The sequence below is a fragment of the Curcuma longa genome, chromosome 6 (genome assembly GCF_044706935.1).
Source record: "Curcuma longa cultivar G26 ecotype Majalengka, Jawa Barat chromosome 6, ITB_CL_G26_1.1, whole genome shotgun sequence".
Classification (NCBI taxonomy): domain Eukaryota; kingdom Viridiplantae; phylum Streptophyta; class Magnoliopsida; order Zingiberales; family Zingiberaceae; genus Curcuma; species Curcuma longa.
In genome coordinates, this window is record NC_133866.1 from 3,168,450 (window position 1) to 3,189,070 (window position 20,621).

A 20,621-nucleotide genomic window follows, 5' to 3' on the forward strand; every position below is an offset into this window, starting at 1 on the left:
TCCCTTTCTGATAGAGGAAAGAAAAAGGGACCTTTCTTCTTCCCTTTGGCACAAACTCTCATGATGATCATTGGCTCTCATGATGCTTGTGCTAATGAAGAAGAATAAAAGGGTGAGAAACACAAAGGTTTGAAATGTCAGCTGTTATGCTAACTAGTATTTTTGTTTATGTATGATTTCAGATGTGATTTCCTTCTCATTCATGATTTATGCTCTTTCTGGATATTGTGATGTTGAAATGCAAAATTTTACTTTCTACCTGCATGAAAATTGAAATCTATCAATATGCCCTTTCCTAGTTATGCAGCATACAGTGACAGCCAACTTGAGTTGTTGGAGAATCCATGAAGAGCACTGAAAGACCAAAAAGATGTCATCAATCATGTAATCTACCTATTCCCAGCACATGGCTTCATGAGCCATGAGCACTAGGCATGAAGAGACAGACAATTAGATGGAACATTTACAATATCTGAAAAACCTAATGTGTGAGTTAATGACATAATATTCTCTTGTACAAACAAGACTAACCATGACAGTAGAATAACTATATGGAATGAATCATATTTGTTGCTTCTATGTTGGAAATTGGGTAATAAAGTCAGGTTTTGGACCACAAAACTCAAGAACCGGCAAGCTCACATCATTATACAAGAGAAAGATAGAGACAGTGACTGAGAAAGGGAAGGAGCAAGCTGGACATGCACTCAATCAGCACTCGACATGAGCAGGTAAGTAGGTGCAGTGGATGTATGTCTAGTTATTGTTTTGCTTTATTTACACATGAAAGGGTTGCACTTTTATGTTTTTCATTCTCAAACTTCATCATGGAGTAGTATCAAAGACAGCTTGGATCAAGCCAAGCTGATTGGCTTTGGATAAAGGTATTCCCTTAATTAGTTTGTTTGCCTTGTCACAAAACCACAAAAAGACAGATTGCTGTTGTGTTTGCTTAATTCTTTTGCTGATCAGGCTGAAAGACAGATACAATAACAATTTGTCAGTTGTTGTTCTAAGTTGACTGAAATGGTGGGTGGATTCCAGGTCATGAATGGCCGGTAGTGACTGTCTGCAAACACTTTACAGTGCAGCGTTTACAATGAAACAGGGGAAAAAAAAGTTGTGGTAGAGAATGGAATTGAAATGCTGTCAAAGGGCTGATCGATCCACATGCTGGGAATGGATAAAGATGAGATACAAGGTGCTGTTGGAGCTCTTGAAAACTATGATAAAATAGGATTTCAATGACATAAGAGAATCTATATAGTCGATCTTATCGTGGAGATTGAGATACTGAAATTCAGAAATGTGCTTTACTCCGAGTCATTAGGTCATATGGGGCACATTGGATCTAGGTGAAGTTAATATTTTAAACTTGAGGGATTTAGGTCATTCATGAGACCTAATGACTCGGAGTAAACATTAATGAGTGCTTCAGTTTGATACAAACTGGCTGATCGAACCGTGTTTTAGCTAGTTCAGTACATTTTTGATCCATTCATATGACCGGAGTAGACCATGGCCCGACAACGCAACAGGGGTCAAGAAGGGTGGGTTAGGGTTGACGTGGATCAGCTCAATGCTGACATGACGAAAGTGTCTTTCTTGAAGAGAGTTCATAATCTTCCCTTATTCATCCATGAGTTCTTTGCCCTCGTTAATAAACCCACTCTTTACCCTTCACTATTTTTCCTTGTTTCCGAGTCCTCTAGTCCCATTGTCAAGCCATTAAACGTCGTTCGTGAGCTCGCTAGGACCATGTGGTTTGATTGGATCGCTTGCGTAGATTGATTAGTGTGTACAAATTGCTCAATGTCCCGACCTTGCTAAGATTGCGTAGTTCCATAGGACCTCCAAATGCCTACAACATTTTACCTAATCGACACACTTTAATATGCTAAATTTACTAGATTGATCGAAGTGATTATATTGCCAAAACCAACTAGCTCACCTTTAATCGCTTAGATTTTTTGATCCAAAGTCTGCCTGATTGATCATTATCAAATGACTTAGATTTTGTTGTCTAAACTAATTGACTTAATTAATTCCACTTGACTCACCTAGCTCAATCAACTCATCCAATCTAATTAGCTATTAACTCTACCCATAATTGAGGTTATCTAAATCGATAGATTTGCCATTTGAACCACCTGACTCACCTAACCTAATTGCCTACTATAAAAAATCATATCTAGGCAATGACAAAAATCTCTAAAAATTAAAAATGTGTTTTAATCCTCTTACAACAATTTTCCACTCAATACTTAGACCATGACACCTTGATCAACAAAATTTCTCTAAACATCAATCAAGTCAAATTGATCAATTGATTTTTTAATTTTCTATTTTCTATAGTAATATAAATAGTCAACTGTTCATCAATTGATTGTTATTAAGTCGAGTTAATCAATTAAGTCCCTATATTCTGTTTGTTATAGTAATAGTCGACTGTTATTGTTCATCAATCGATTGTTACTGTACACAGTTATTGTTTATAATTACTATTCATGATTACTATAACATTGTCGATTAATATACTATTCACAGTGTTGAAAAGTCCCTCAAAGCCTAATTTCGAGGTTTAAGATCTATCAGTCAATTGATACACTCCATCAATTCGATTGATACTCCTGTTTTTTATCAAAGTTGAATTCTCGCTTTGCCTAGTATCCTATTGACCTCAACCTACTAGGACTTTCTTTGTCCGACATTCGATTAACCTTGATCTACCAATACTTCATGTTGTCTATTATCCAATTAACCTTGACTTGTCAGGATTTCATCGTCTCATGTCAACTCCTTATTGGACTTTTGACCGCCATGTGTCCAGTCAATTATGACTCACTTGGACTTCTCCACCGTCAAATATCCGATCAACCTTGACATACTTGATGTCTCACTCAGCCAACTAATATATTGATCAAACATCAAAATTAAACTCAATTTAACTTAAGTTTGGTCAACCAAACTTGATCAACCTGATCAGCCTTGACCAGAGGTCGATTATCCCAACACTCAACTCCCTCAGATGCACCAAACTCATAGCTAACTCCATGTGCCATCTTTCACACTTATGTAAAATTTCTTTTAGTTACTGTCAACACTTCACCTTGATGTTTCTTGTGTTGCAGTTCCTTAGATGATCCATATCATAATTTTTTGATCTTTATTGGACCTCAAGCCACCTAGCCAACCAACTTGGCCACACCAAGTCATGCCCCACAGCTGCTACAAAACCACCTCAATGATTCTTGTCCTTCAGCCCCTCATATGCCTCATGCAACCTTCTCTAAACTCCATCAAACCTCCAAGCCATTACCTTGGCCATGCTATGCTAAGTCATCATCAACACTTATCCTCGTCAAGTTATGCCTTGTCAAGTTTCTATACAATTTATGCTCCATATGCCTTGCCAAGTTTATATACAATTTAACATACAAATCAACTATAAATGTCCAACATCAAAATCCTTTGCACAAAAATCAAAATCAAAAGTTGAACTAACCACTTAAGGTAGGATTGCATGAACAGAAGAAGATGATGATGATGATGAGTCCTCTTTACTTTTCATGATAGTCTTTCTTTGAGCTTTTCTTTCTTTGTTCTTCTTAAGATAAAGATGTAATCCCTTTCTTAGTTTCCTTGGCATCTATTTTTAAGTGTTTACTTTCTTTGAGATTTAATACATGTCCAAATCAGAATTCTTAAAATCCTTTCAAAGCATTCCACATCAAGTCATGATTATCAATATGCTATTCATTAAGTATCAACTCATTGCAAATTTCTGAATACCTTTCAAGTATTAATTTGTTACCATAGATTTGTTTTCCCTCTTCTTGATGTTGTTAAGTTGATTCTTCAATAAGTCCCTTTTTCTCTCCTTGATTATTATGAATTATCTTTGTGTAGTCAAATAAGTTTACTTCATAAACCTTAGCATTTTATAATATCCCACATTACTAAATTCCTCTTTGGTGGTCCACATATCAAGGTCTTCATGGCTTAAGCATTACCATAAATTGATTTTTGTGCTTGTGGATCTATTTTCCCCTTTCAATTATGTTTCCATTTGAGTCACTTGGCTCTTCAAAACCTTCCTCCAAGGCAACCTATGTATCAAAATTCAAATAAAAGATCTTCATCCTCATCTTCCAAAAATAAATTTTGAGCCTTTGAAGAGAGGCGATTAGTAGTGGAATACCCTTCCAAATAGTCAATCATTTTTTGTTAAACGTTAAGCTTGACCTGAGTGAACTACTACAATACCAACACACGCTAACGCAACTTGTAACATGGTTAGGAAATCATCGTTCATGCACTTTCAATCGCTTCATCTTATGCTAACACAAGTTACCTCCATGATATGAAGCATTAGAATTAGCCTTACAAATTGAAAAGAGTCACTACAATCCTCTTGCAATGATCCAAACACCAAACTACTCGGTCAATTCTTCCTCGACCATAAGCACCTCCTAGATCGATCTAGGCAAGCCATATTACTAGGCACCCTCTAATTGATGAGAGTACCAAGTGTCCAACTCAAATCATCCTACCTCTTATATTGATCCGAGCAAACCCATTGCAAGAGACCTAGCAAATAACACAGTGTGTGTTTTTTAAAACCCTTGATATTAGACTCTCCACATGGGGCTTTGTTGGGCTGAAATTGGGGGCCCAACATGATATTTCATTAGTCAATAATTTGCAAGCCCAATTTCCTGAGTTGCTTTTATTTTTATTTTCATTTTGTTAATCTAAGTATCTAGCTGTTACGATCCGATTAATCTTAAAGGTGGACAACCTGACTCCACAGATCGACTACTAAGTAAATCTAGCAAGGGCGCTCAGCGTCACCAGTGGTTCAAACTCCATGGACATTCAAAAATGCCTATGCATGAGATTCAAACCCTCGTTATATGAGAATCATCCTTTTCTCTTACCACCACACTGTCCCGAGGTGTCTTAAGTTGCTTCTATGAACATGTTAATCATAGGTTGTGTTGCTAGCCTAATAAATCAAGTGTCTATTTACTCAATTGAGTATTCTTGTAGCTCAATACCCTCATCATATGGATTATGGATTACTTATAGTTTTCTCTATCATTTGAGTAGCATTCGACACTCTATCTCATTAATTATGAAAATAAAAAAAAAACTATGAAAAGAGAAATTCCACTAATTGCAAGAATGAGGAATTAATACTAATCATTTATCATAGTCTACTCTCAATTAGAGTAAACCTTAACCTATCTTAGCATATGATTAAAGACAAGAGACATCTCAATGCACCTCAAGCTTTACTTCCAAATACCTTTTGATTATTGGAAGAAGCCTCCCGAGATAGATCGCGGAGTGGATGATGGATTGCACGGGAAGGCTAGATGTTGCACATACCTTTAGATATTTAAGACATGATATTCGAAATCCTCGATTTTACTAAGATTAAGATGATAAAATTATCATGATAAATTAAAAGAGAATCAACAAGTCACATTAAGTCATCAAGAGCATACATTAGAGGTGTACTCGAATCTATAGATCTTCAAAAGCTATATGACCGCGTAGAGTTAGTCGCATTAGGTTATCCATATAAACGAAGAAATAAAATTGAAATATATTTTTTTCTTTAAAATTAGATCCGTCCTCCATTATTTTATAATAGATAATTATAACGAAAAGGATGAATAATCTATATTTTTTTTAAGAAATAAATGTTGATTTTTTTAAATGAAATTTTTTTTCTCAATTTTTATTTTCATCCTTCTAAGTAAACAGTGATAAAAGGAAAACAGAAAATGCCAATTCCCAACTAACAGGTCACCAAAGTTTCTCTACCAACCACTCAGCATTCAATGGCTAGTTGCAAACTGGTAGTTAGATCAAGCGGCTCAGCGCAGCTACCACCTCTCTCCGGTCGCTTATTAGCACGCCCACGCCAAGCTCCTCTCCATCTAAAACTCTCACTACGATCCTCGCCGTCGTCTTCTTCTTCTTCTTCTTCTTCAAGTAAACTTCTCCTCCTCATCGACTGATTTTCCATGCCATAATCGTTTTACTTGCTTAATTAATTGCTTTTCCTTTTTCCTCTCAGTGGGATCGGAGACGGTGATGGTGGATCAAATCCCTTTCCCTCCCGAGATCACGCTCACTAAACCTCTCACCCTCCTCGGCTACGGTAACTTGATATGCTAGCCATGCAGTGCCAGTTGTTAAATTTCTTCCATTAATTATCGATCAATTGCTTATGAATTTGTGGCGCAGGGATCACTGACATCGAGCTGCAGTTCCTCCAGATCAAGTTCACCGCGATCGGCGTCTACTTGGACAAAGAGCAAATCGTCGAGCACCTGGCCGGGTGGAAAGGCAAGAAGGGAGGCGAGCTCGCCGGGGACGACCTCTTCTTCGACGCCGTCGTCGCAGCCCCGGCGGAGAAGCTCCTGCGGGTCGTGGTGATCAAGGAGATCAAGGGGTCCCAGTACGGAGTGCAGATGGAGAGCGCCGTGCGGAGCCGACTGGCCGCCGCCGACAAGTACGAGGACGAGGAGGAGGCGGCGCTGGAGAAGGTGACGGAGTTCTTCCAGAGCAAGTACCTCAAGAAGGGCTCCGTCCTCACCATCCACTTCCCGGCGTCCAACCGAGAAGCCGAGGTGACGAGCTAGACAGCTACTCTCTTCAAGCTCCGGTCCATCGATCATCACAATTAACGATAGATTGTGTGCATGCAGATTGGATTCGCGACGGAGGGGAAGGAGGAGGCGGCGACGGTGAAGGTGGAGAACGGGAACGTGGTGGAGATGATGCAGAAATGGTACCTGGGAGGGAGTAGCTCTGTGTCTCCGAGCACGGTAGCGAGGTTGGCGGAGCTGCTCGGCGAGGTGCTCGTTTAGTTCGTCAGTTTGAGTGGTGGGTTCTTTGCAGTTGAAAGATGGATTCTCCTGCACGCAATAAGTGTGACCTTTGTTTGTCTGTGTCCGTTTGATCTGTTCTATTATTCGTGTGCCTAAATCCAACGGCTAAGCCTCCTTATCATGATACCCTAAATACGTATATACTTACCCTAAATTCGACAGCCTCGATAAGCATATACACACATTACCGGTAAGATACGAGAAATTTTAAGGTTAAATGAGGTAAATAAACTTTACCTCTAATAGTTGTCATTAAAGTTTAATGAAGCAAATTAATATCATCCCCATTTATCCCCAATTACTAGCCCAATTAAAGAAGCTCATAAGCCCAATTTGATATAGGTTAGTGGATATGGTTTTAAACCCGAAATCAGTTAGGAACCCATTAAGAAAACTCAAAACTGTGATCTTCTTCCCGAACTACCGACTTGTGATCTCTTCTTCCTCCTCCTCGATCACGCGATCGCACTCCTTCGAAGATGATGCCGATGATGCGGAGATTGTCGGCGATCAGAGTTTTGCCTGACGAGTCCGAGCTCTAATCGGTGGGTTGGAACCGATCGAATGGCGGTGGTAGGCGCGACTTGAAACAAGGGAAGCTTAGATCTAAAGGGGAACTTGATCGGACCTTGGCCTTGCTATAGATATGTACAGAGGAGTTTATTGGGAGATCTTCATATTTCGATGTGCATCAATCAGGTGGGTACTCTTGTGCTTGATCAACACAGATCTATTTGTAAGTGCATAATTATTTTCGTTGTTAGTATCCTTGTTGATAATCTTGCTATCTGAGTTGTTTGATCTTGACATGATACCTTGCTTGCTTCCATCAGTTGCATTATACTGAACCTGAGAATGATGTATTATTTTGGTTGATGTTGACTATGGCTGATTAGATATAGGCCTAACATATTGTGTTGAGCATCATAACATATACATGATAGAAATAAGTGTGTCAATCATTGTTGTTGTTATTGGCCTCACTTGACACTGTATGATAGTGGCACAAGAGTGAGAGCAATTGCTGCGCTAAGTTGGGTGTAACCAGGACTGGCTAGATAGCCCTCTTGATCCTGCCCGCTCTCCAGTTGATTAGTAGTGGTTTGTTGATGGAGTGTGTGCAGCTTTCCTGTCGTGCGCCCCAGTTCACTACACTGGGTGAGTGTTTGGAGGTGGCGAGTCCAGACAGAGATCATGCATTTCATATGTGCATGCATTTGTTGGTAGTTGTCTTCTGCATTCATGCTCATTGCACTTGTTGTTACATGACTGTGGCTATTGCACTTGTCGATATATGACTGTGATCGTATTAATATTACATATTATTTGCTGTTGTAGGTAGTTTATTGATCTTGTATGCTATTCTGCTATCCTCTTATATAGTTATATGTTGTGCACTTTCTTTTTTTTGTATCCACTGAGTATTGTATACTTACCACCTAGACCCTGAGGGTTTATTTGTTTTCTCCTCAGATAGCAAGTAAGGATGACATTTGAAGCTTGGAGTTCTGCCAGACTATCCTATCTCACAGCAGGAGGAGTCGAGTTTCCTTATTCCTTTTTGGGTTATACTTGTTCATTTATGATATAGACTATTTGTCATTTTATTTGGTAGGGTTTTGGCCTATGTTGGATGATGGATTTGATCTCATGTTCAATTTCGTGTGGACTTGAACTTTAGTAGTTTTCTGTTGTGGAGTTTCTATTACTTTAGATTTGCGGAGTTTATCATGGTTTTATTGTGATGTTGTACGACTTATACGTGTTGTTGTAGTGCTAGATTGTTTACCTACATGTGTGTGGATTGTTTATGGCCGTGTGGGCCTCTTGTTGGATGTTTAGTAGTACAAAACTTATGTAATATATTTGTTGAGTGGCCGAGTAAGCCCTATGATGTTTATGTATTCAGAAAGTTGAATTGTTACGGGGAAGATGCAGTCAAAATTTTTTGGATAGTCATCTCTTGAGACGTGACATTACCTTTGCCTATTTATTTTAAGCCCTGATAACGACCAACCCTAATAGCATCTTCGAATCTCTAATAGTTGTTTGATCGGTTGGATGCGGCTAGAGAGGGTTAATAGATGCACATTTTGTTTGTTGTTTCAATTCATATATACTTCGAGTTAGCACAATGGAATATACAAATGCAAATAAACTCAAATATAAACACAATAATTGTTAACTATTTTATTAGTGCAATGAGTAGTGGTATGATATCTATACCTTACGTTATGGATATTGCACATCTAGTGAGATTAGTGAACCAAGATATTCCCGTGTCATCTCCAATATAATACAATTGGAAGGACCTTTCATTGAGATTAAGGTATTGCATCAAATGGATGAGTAAGTATTTCAACCACCTCAACTACAAGTGTCTTTAAGATGATCCACTAAGAAAAGGAGATCCACATTTCTCATGATTATGTTTATCTCCAAGAGCATGAGTTTGACATAGGGTTGGAAAATAAGCATACATCTTTCTAAGAAGTCAAACAATATTCTAACCCCTAAAGGTAGATTAAAGTCATGAATGAGTAGCTCCAGGGCATAGTTGAGTTGGTTACGACAGAGCAGACTTGCAAAGAGGGCAAGGGTTCGAATCTCTGCGAAGCCGAGTAATACCCTCCTCCGTTGTGACCAACTGTAGTTTCTCGATTTACCTCCTCATAAATGGTCATGGGGTCGATCGTGTGGTGCCGCTGGAATGACGGATTTCACCTTTTACAGAAAAATCATTAATGAGTAGTGGTATGATATCTATACTCTACATTATAAATATTACATATCTAGTAGAAGTAGTGAACCAAGATATTCTCGTATCATCTCCAATGCATAAAAAATCATTAATGAGTATTGCCTCGTATGGATGAGCATGCACCTCAACCATCTCGACTACACTACAAGTGTCTTTAAAGTGATCCACTAAGTAAAGGAGATCCACATTTCCCATGATTTTATTTATCTCCAAAAGCATGAGTTTGACATAGGGTTGGAAAATGATCCTATATTTTTTTTAAAAGTCAAACAATGTTCTAATTTCGAAAGGTGGATTGAAGTCATGAATGAAGAGATTCAGCCTATGGCAAATAATGATGTTTGAGAACTTGTTGAATTGCCTAAAGGGGCAAAATTAGTTGGTTGTAAATGAATATTTAAAACCAAATGAGATTCGCTAGACAATGTCGAGAAGTGTAAGGCTCGTGATATTGTTGAGGGATTCACTCAGAAAGAGGCCATTGATTATAATGAGACTTTCTCGCCTGTTTCGATGAAAGATTCCCTTAGAGTAATCATGACACTTATAGCTCATTTAGATTTGGAGTTAAATCAAATGAACGTAAAAATTACATTTCTTAATGGTGATATCAAGGAGACTATATACATGATGTGACTAGAGAATTTTGAGTCTAAGAACTCAAAGCATCTAGTATGTAGATTAAAAAAATCAATTTATAGTTTAAAGCAGGTGTCCTATTAGTGATATCAGAAATTTGATCAAGTGATTTCTTCATTTGGTTTTAAGGAGTATCCCATTAATTAATCATTGCATATATATCAAGTTCATTGAGAGCAAGTTTGTTATACTTGTTCTGTATGTTGATGACATTTTGATATTTTGTTGGCAAATGATAATCAAAGTTTAATACATGAAACCAAGTCTTTTCTATCAAGTAATTTTGAAATGAAATATCTTGATGAAACATCATTTATTTTAGGCATACATATTTATCATGATGTTTAAGGAGTATTCTTGGACTTTCACAAAAGGCCTATATTAAAAAGGTACTTGCAAAGTATGACATGTAAAATTGTACATTTAGAAACATTCTAGTGTCTAGGGGTGATAGATTTAGTTTGCATTAATGTCCACGACTTAAATTTGAAATAAAAAAAATGCAACAATTCCCTTATACATCAGTTGTAGGGAGCCTTATATATGCATTGGTGTGTACGTGTTTGGATATAACATACATAGTATGAATGTTAGGCAAATATTTAAGTAACTCAGGATTGATGCATTAGAAAGTTGTGAAGAGAATGATATGATATTTATAGAAAACTAAAGATTCTATACTCACGTATTGGAGGTCTGATCATCTAGAGGTGATTGGATATTCAAACTCCAACTTTGTTGTTTGGATAGTAGAAGGTCCACTTCGAACTATATTTTTATGCTTGTTGGAGGGGCTATCTTATGAAAAAGTATCAAACAGATGCTAATAATCACTTGTAATATGGAAGTAGAGTTGACAGCTTGCTATGAAGCATCCAATCATAGGATTTCACTACAGAACTTCATCACAGCTTTATAAATCATTGATAGCATTAGTAGACCATTAAAGATCAACTGTGATAATAAAGTCGCAAAACTTTATATCATGAGAACAACCATAGCTCATTGAAATTAAAGCACATCGACATTAAATTTTCAGCAATTAAAAAAAAATGATAAATCACAGTCAGTCTCATGGACTCAATCCCTGGGGGTGGCCGGCCCGGTCCCACGGAAGTTTTCCACCGACCACCAGGGTAAATCGGGAAGTGCATACGGCGGCCAATCCAGATGCTCAGCATCCTTTGATTGCTGGGCATCTGGATTAATTGATGCAATTAAAGAAAGAGTTCAGAGTGGTTAATTGATGCAAGAGCATATCAGCACAAATTCCATGTTAGCAGATCCACTCACCAAAGACTTATTACTGAAGGTATTTCATGCACATGTGGTGGATATGAAGTTTCTTCTATTAGAATAAGTACCCGTTTAGTGAAAGTCTATATTTATTTTTGATGCTCTATATATGTTAATAGACACATGAATTTTATTTTATTTTATTTTATTGTACGTACTTAAATTCAAAGCATTCATGTGTATTTTATTTTGATATTTTAAAATAAATTATCATAATTTACTACTGTTGTTTAACATATAATATTTATAAATGATATGGATTCCTTTTGGAATCATAAGGTATAGAGCATGATTTGCTACTGCTATTTAGTATAAAATGTTTGTAAATATAATCAAGATTTTTTCAGTCATTAGGAGGACTAGTTGAAAAATAACATGTACAAATCACATTTCATATAAATTCATACTACACATCTATATCTTAATCGATCTGTGTCATTAATGATATTGATATTATGATTATTATTGGGGTTTATTATAGTTATAATAACTATGACATATTTAGTCATATACCAATGAAGTTAATGGATCAGATTATTATACATGGATATTTTTGTACTTATAAATATATATATATATATATATATATACTACTACTACACAACCCTTAATCAGCACACAGTTTGACGGATAATGTCTTTCATGTTCTCAATTTGTTACCAATACTCATCTTTGATTTTATACCAATTAATTCTGACAATTATAGTTCTCCTTTATCTCTACCCAAATATATATATATATATTCCTTTATCTCTTTTCTGAACCTAGGCTTAGCTTGTTTTTCTTGCGTTGATACAGTAGTTACTTTCTTGCGTGTTACTGCTTTTCATAGTTACCTTCTTGCGTTTATGCAAAAAAACTCAGAAAATTTTCAAAACCTCTGAAAAACTGGTATCAAAGCAAAACCTCTCAAAACAGTATTGGTATCATAGCAACTCTCTCAAAAATTTGGTATCAAAGCAAAACCTCTCCGAAAAGTTGAAATCAGAGCAAACTCTCTAAAAATTTGGTATCAGAACAAAACCACTGAGAAAAATTGGTATCAGAGCCATATATATATATATATATATATATATATATATATATATATATATATATATATATATATATATAAAAGTATAAAAGCAGTAGAACCGACATGAAATATAGCAAAATACCAAAAGCATGCAGCTGAAGACAAAGAAACGTGGAAAGTGAATCCAGGTTGGTATCTGCTCCCTGCAGGTTTGTCTGTCGTCCTCAACGCGTGGCCTACAACTCATAAGGTTCAATGAATCAACCACAACGTTGGCTTCCTGGGAAGCTTCATCATCACTGCAAACGAACAATATATATATATGTATAACATGCAAATTAAACCGACAAGTTCTGATTAACGATGAATATTAATCACCAAAAATGCATGGTTTTGAAAAGATGAAAACCCCCCTTGCAGAATTATATATACTAATGTTAGTTTAAGGTTTTTTTGATGCACTCGGAAGCTTCTCGGAATTGATCTGTCTGTCGTCTGTTTCAGATTTTACTTTCTTTTAAGAAGTTTGTGTGATGTGTGTTCTAGGATATGTCAAGTCGTTTCTCCCAGTACTCTTACTGTATTTCTTTTAAAAATTAATGGCCTGCCATCAGCTAGCCTTTGTTCATAGTTGATATATAATTAATCACTGAAAGCCTCTCATGCTATGTCATGAGCGAGGACCATTGTCCTCCTTTGTTGTGGTGGGTCACGAGAACTTTTGAGGATCATGCTCCGTAGTCCTATTAGATTTTCAATCCAATCTAATTTAATGCGAATTACGAGTTAGCTGAGTCGGCTCATAAACTCATCAAAAAATAAAATATAAAATATAAAAAATTAGAATTTTTAAATTTAGATTGCAAATTAGGTGAATCAACTTATAAGCCCTTTAAATTTTTTTCATTTTAGTTTTAAGTTTTGATTTTTTTTCTTCTCAACTTGCGGACCAACCCGAGCTCACCATCGGCCAGTCCACCTAGATCCGTAATTCATGCAGACTGGCCCTTTCAGACTTACTAGACGATATATTAATAAAATTTTAATCCAACTCACTTAAACGAGATCAATCCAAATTAATGGATCTACTTGCTAGCATGGTTTCCATATGAGAACAAAAACTTGCTGGATTATGGGATGTAAAAGGCATCTCACTTATGCCCAAGTTAGTTTGCCATGTGTGTAGACTACAAGCGGATTGTGCTTCAAACTTGGGTTAAAATCGTAATCGGGTCAATAGGCTAGTTACTTGTTGACCAAGTTCAACTAGTCAAAATCATAATCAACTCATCTTTAAAACCCCATAAATTAGACTCTTCCGATCTAAAATTATAATAAGAGCGAAGATAATTATAAAGCAATAATATTTAATGAGTACTTGAATATTATTTTATATATATTTTTTAAATTTTAGTAAAACAAATAATGAGTTCTGATTTTTAAAATTTTATAATAGTGATTGTAGAAGATTCAAAGTTATCACAACATCTCTATCTATCGTAACAAAGAAATTCTATCTTATCTAATCATTTGTGCCCATTATTATTATGGAATAAATATTTAGTTCTAGAGGAGCATGAAGTAAATTTTGATTCTAAAGGAACTAGAACTATAGGAATGGAAAATAAAGTAAGTAAATAATGTTAATAATAAAGATAAAAAAGTAAGTAACTATGTGAATTTTAATTGAGTTTTGATTCTGGATCCATTGTCCATTTAAATACGTTTAAGTCTTTTTTATTTTTCTAAATTTATAATTTTTTAAATATATTGTTTTATAATCAAAAATATAAATAATAATTTTAAATCGTCAAATCATAATTTCAAACTATCGAATGGTTAATTCTAAACCATAGTTGGATCTGCATATGTAGGATCAAATGACTGATGGTCCAACAAACATGCAACTGCTGTGTCAATAGATTCCACACGTGTTGGAGCCTCGGGTGTTCCAAATGGCTCTACATCTTTTCCAGTATTAGGACATGAATATATATGACGACACCTTGGATTCGGTCAACGATTTAGAAACCACAATGATTGTGTTCTCCAATAATAACATTGGATCTATTGCCCCCCTTATTTTGAAATGCTAATCACGAACCATGTGTGTTTAAGAATCCCTATTAACCCGCGAACAAATTATATGAGTTATCGCCTTCCTCGGCCTAATGATTTAGTCACAAACAAACATCTAGGGACCAAACTTCATCGTCACCTTCTCTTGCTTGCCATGTGAAAGATTGCGAAATGCTGATCTTGTGTTCGAAATGTGAGGTGGATGAAAGAAGGAAGCATCATTGTGAATGGATTTTTAGTTCCATGTTGGAAGTCTCGTGATTTTATTGTTACACAAGTATGTATGTTGTGAACAAATGCAAGGACAGAGGCTCTTTTTTATGCGTGAGACGCAAGGAGTGTAAATCTAGAACTTAGATTGTATTGAATCAAGTTGACTTGTGTGCGAGTATGACCTACGTGTGTCGAATACCGGACTGGTCGAGGCAAAATTTATTCAAGAGAATAAATTAATATTTCGCCATTCGATTCGATCTTTTGTTTGTTCAAGTGTAAATAAATGAATGCATTAGTTAATGGAGAATATGTAAAATGGTCGGTAGCAGCGTTTCGATCCGGGCAATAAATGACATTTAATTAGTCATGTAACATAGCCAAAGGAGAAGCACTCCTACATAAAGAGGCGAGATCTTGTATGACATCTCTTGCTCGTCAAATAGCCATAATAGTATTATGTACCTTTCTGTTCGCTGTGACCACTAGTTTTTGGTGAGAATTGTGATTTGCCGTTGTATCCTAGGAAACAAACAATCTACAACAACCTTGAAGCACAGTCAAAGGTGGGGCAAATCTGTTTTAAGAAACTGCGTTAAATGTAGATCTCAGCTTCTTAGTTTTCAAACATTCAAAAACTCACTCGAGAGTACTTTCTCCAACAACTAAACTCCACGCTCGAGCACCTGAACTCCACGCCTAGCACTCGGACAACACTTGGAAGTCGAGCGACTTCTCACTCCACTCGACGTTCGACATGCCACTCGGCAGTCGGGCACGCTTGGGTAGTCAACCTACTTTATACTTGGTGGCTCGACCACTCAGTATCAGCTCGGAGGCACTCGGCCTCAACTCGGTGACTCAGCACTTGGAGTACTCAGTCGACTCGACACTCACTCTACTACTCCTACCTTCCCATTAGGACTCGAGAGCACTCGGAGTCCCAACTTCCCACTTTGATTCCAGAGCACTCGAATACATGGATCTATCAGCGATTACTATTCTGACTCGAGAAGCATTTAAAAAACTTCGTCAAACAGACCTCGCTAGCAATTTGAGATTATATGCTCAGACCTTCCAACAGATAAATTAAAGTTGAATTCATTTCAATTCAACAATTTCTCTTGTAATTTCCAACAACAAAATTGCCCAACATCTTGAACCATGCGTGTCTAAGAGCCCCTATTAAGCCCTACATTCGTAGTTCCCTTACATGATTGACACCTGATTCTTGTTAGCTTGAGAAAAGTATCTCGAAGGTGTGGGAAAAAAAAACAAAAGTCGAGTTGGATGGAAATGTCGACCGTTCTCAAGATTTTGATGCAGTGTTCGAGGAGGAAAGCAAGATTATGGAGTCGGGCCGGCTTTGCTTGGCCGAGTTGGGTGTCGAATTGGCTTGTTCTCACAGCTACGAAATACCCTTCTCTTTGAGTAACCAGAAAGTATGAGAATTTCACTGAAGAACATCAAAGTTACTGCACCGATACAAAGAGACATGGCGCCGACAGCTAAATCGAAACCCCCATGACCCCGAATACTCGAAATGAACACAAGATATGGCAAATTTCTGAATCTGAAGAGGCATTTGCTAACAAGAGACAAAAGCATGAGTTCATGGTGAATTCTTCGTTTGTTACCTTCAGTTTCTACGATCACACAAGAGAAAGTCCTCGACTTTGAGACCGATAATTAAGGCACCTGCCGACAATAGAACAAGCAAGATTTGGTGTGAGCTCTCATACTAATCACAGCCCTCGCCCTCGTGCTCCGTTCTTGTTTACTGATTACTGCTGCATGGACCCTGCCAATGGTCGAGGACAAACCTTCCTTCTCCTTTCCTCCTCCCTATTTATCACCCTCCTCCCTCTCTCGCCATGGCCACATCCAGTGCGAGCTTTCCTTTTTTGCTTTTGGATTCTGTTTGGCTTCTCTGTAATGGGAAACCTCAGGTTTCGGCTCTCAGACATTTTGCCGAACACTTGGCTGAAGAGGATGAAGGGCATGGGTCACCGGGGAAGACAGAGTGGCAGCGGACAGTCGTCGAGAGCGACGGCGGCGGCGGAACCTGTGGCGCCGCCGGCGAGCAAGCTGCTTCCCAATAGAGCGTCTTGCTACTACTCCAGCAGGAGAGAGGGCGAGAGGTTATCCTTCTCGTCCAACCACCACAAGGCCTCGGACTGGCCCTTCCCCCTTGAGCCGCACCGGAACTCGAGGAGGAAGAAGCAGCCCCTCCGGGCTTCGGTTGCGAGGCCCGGGTTGGTCGCGTCCTCTGTCTCCCCCGGCTGCCGCTCGACGGATGAATGAATCGTTGCCGCCGGCGAAGTCGCCGTCCGAGACGTGGACACGTCGGCGAGACTGCTTCGTGGAGCTCGAGTCCGACGACGTGGAGTCGTGGTTGCATTCCGGAAGCTGCGGGTTTACGTCCTCCGCCACGGACCTGGACTCCAGCAAGAACTCTAAGCTGGATGAGTTCGACCTCGACTCGGTCTCGGAGCTCAAACTCCCTCCGATCTCGACGAAGAGATCGCCCAAAGAAGTCGAATTCGAGGACAAGATCGTGGATGGCAACTCGTGCAAGGATCAAAATCTAATCTTGGCGAAGGAGAAGAGCACGAGCGAGAAACCAAGCCATGCGAAGGCGGGCTCTCCCTGCCGCCGCCGCCGCCTCCGGACGCGAGCCAACTCGCCGCGACTCATGAGCCAGAAGGTCCACCGCCAGCTGCCGGCGGCCACAGAGCAGAAGGGGAAGGGACTTCCGGCGGGGGGCGTCGCCGTGGTAAAGTGCTCGTCGGACCCGCAGAGGGACTTCCGGGAGTCGATGGTGGAGATGATCGCGGTGAACAACATCCGGTCGTCGGAGGATTTAGAGGAGCTGCTTGCTTGCTATCTCTTGCTCAACTCCAGCGAGCATCACGACGTGGTCGTCAAGGCCTTCCGCCAGATTTGGTTCCATCTCACTGACACCGTCCAACTGTAAAATCCCCATCGGCGACCGCTTTCGGTCCGTGTTTATCGAATTAAACTCGCGTAAATAATGTTTGAGTACAATAAATCTCCAGGTATATGATCGACATATTCTATCTTTTACAGAAGAATACAATAATTCTCCAAGTATATGCAGTAACTTGATAGATTCCAATTGTATCTAAAAGAAATCTAGCAAAAAAAAAAAAAAAGTAGAGTTGAAACTAGTTGAAACTAGTTTTTTTTTTTCTGTTCTTCAATGCCAAGAATTTAGAGGTGTTCTTCATTAAAGGCGCAAGGCATTTTAGAGGCAACTTAATAATGTGGGTATTTAATATTTACACCAAGGAGGGCTACCATTGGGTCTCTAAGAGTCTAGATCACACAATAGCCATGTTTATGAACATTGAAGGGGTATTTAGTTGAGGATTATTGTTGATAATCTTAATTATTTATCTAAAATTTATGTTATGATGGATTTGCAAGTACTGCAGTGTCATCGACACATTAGCAACTGAGTTATAATCCAGAAATATGATTATCTTAGCAGCCTAAGATTTTTTATGATTCTAAAGGTTAACGAAATTTTTTTTCATGATTACTCTTCGATATTAAAACTGAGTTAATTGAAATATACCGTGAAATCTAATTGAAATCGAATTAATTAATTTAATAAATTTTAATTTAAATACTTATAAATTTAAAAGAGATAATTTATTTTAAATTTTAAAAAATAAAATTAATAAATTATGTTTATTAATTTAATGAATTATTTTATTAAAATAATTATTTTAATGAATTATTTTATTAATATATAAATTTATTTTAAATTTTAAAAAATGAAATTAATGAATTATATTTATTAATTTAATGAATTATTTTATTAAAATATATATAAATTTATTTTAAATTTAAAAAAAATATAATTAATGAATTATATTTATTATTTTAACAAATTATTTTAATAAATTATTTTATTAAAAAATATATATATTTATTTTAAATTTTAAAAAATATAATTAATGAATTGTAATTATTAATTTAATAAATTATATCATTAAAATAATTATTTTAATGAATTATTTTATTGAAAAATATATAAATTTATTTTAAATTTAAAAAAATTATAAATAAATAATATTTATTTTTAATATATTATCATCATTAATATTATTAATTTAATATAATTTATTCTAAAAATAAATTGAATCAAGGGTAATATAGTAAATGTTAAACTTGTTATATTTTATTTACTCAAAATAAATAAATTGAACCAAACAATATTAAATTATATTTTAAATTAGTAATCATATAACCAATATTATGTATAATAACTTGAACTGAGTTGTCAGGCCTTGTAGAGCACAATCACATTAGCAATCAAACACCTATTTGTTTGTGGCGAACTAAATAGTACTCGAACGTTATCACCTAATTAAGCACCAGTACTTCGGTTGATTGACAATTAATGATCAATCATTACAGCCACACAAAAGAACGTCTCTCATCTATATGAATTCACAATATAATATAATCAATCATGTTCTCCTAAAATTTCTGATGTGGACCTAAATTTTCATTCATATTAAAATTTATTTCCCATCTATTTTTCTTTTCACTTTTTCAAACACCGTTGTGACTTCAAGAAGTGATGGTTATATAATGGGGCTTAATTATATCTACATTAGCACGAAAAAGACTTACAATGTATTAACATCAAAAGAGAAAATTAGATATGAAAGTAACCTTTAGAAGACGCTACTCTAAAATAACTCTCTAGAGCACACCACAATAGCACTCTTCTCATCAAGTTGGAGAAGGCATGTTGATGCTCCCGGGGCATGATTAAGTTTGTTAGTGTGGGACAGATTTGTTAAAGTGGAAAAGGATCGAATCTCTATGAAGCCGAGGCAATGTCCTCTCCCGTCGTGGCCAACTGCAATTTCTCAATTTAATTCCTCACAAATGATCGTAGAACTGACCGTGTGAGACCGCTGGGTGGTTGATTCCATCTTTTACTGAAAAGAAGAATGCATGCTGATAATCATCTCATGCCCTCGATGAATGTAAACAAGAACAAGATGCATGGCTCTTGATTGTGCTGTCTTCTCTTACGAACTTATGAAGGCCCTAGCTAGCTAGCTAGCTAGGAGAATGTGAAACTCCTTTAACCCAAGTTAATTCCATGGCCTTGGAGAACTCGACAAGACAAGAATGTGAAACAAAGTAGCTTTAGGAGAGTAAGGTATCAATTGATCTTTAATTTAGAACTCTTGCTAGCTTATTACAGCACCATATGGGTTCATTATTAACTATGAATAAAGGCTGATGGGCATTTTGAAAGAGAAAACATAGTGAAAGAAATGATTTGACACATCCTGAACAGACACAAACTTCATATAATTGAAAGAGTAAAATCTGAAACAGACAATAGACCGATCACCAATTGGAAGAAGCTTAATTCCAAGTGCATCAAAGAACCTTAAACATTAATATATTCATGCTAGGCTAGGGTTAACCATCATCGTTGATCAGAACTTGTCGATTTGCATTGTTTATATTCTGTGTGGCCTTTATTTGTTTGCAGTGAAGACGAAACTTGCAGGAACCCTACATTGTGCTTGATTCATTGTATCTTCAGCTGCTTTGTTTTGGTTTTTTGCTATATTTAATATCAGTTCTACTGCTTTAATTATTGGTCCCATATAATCAAATTAATAGTCGATGAAATAGTTAATATGAAAAC

General features: G+C 37.0%; 1 protein-coding gene and 1 pseudogene across 1 annotated transcript; both read left to right on the forward strand.

Annotated features, from left to right (window-relative positions):
• The first annotated feature begins 5,941 nt into the window (after positions 1 to 5,941).
• On the forward strand, positions 5,942 to 7,031 carry LOC141831011 (chalcone isomerase-like protein 2). Its single transcript, XM_074718462.1, has 4 exons — positions 5,942 to 6,006; positions 6,092 to 6,175; positions 6,262 to 6,647; positions 6,726 to 7,031. Coding segments are annotated over exons 1-4 (633 nt in total). The 5' UTR covers positions 5,942 to 6,005; the 3' UTR covers positions 6,888 to 7,031.
• Positions 7,032 to 16,446: 9,415 nt separating this feature from the next.
• On the forward strand, positions 16,447 to 17,976 carry LOC141830996 (transcription repressor OFP3-like; annotated as a pseudogene).
• Positions 17,977 to 20,621: the final 2,645 nt, after the last annotated feature.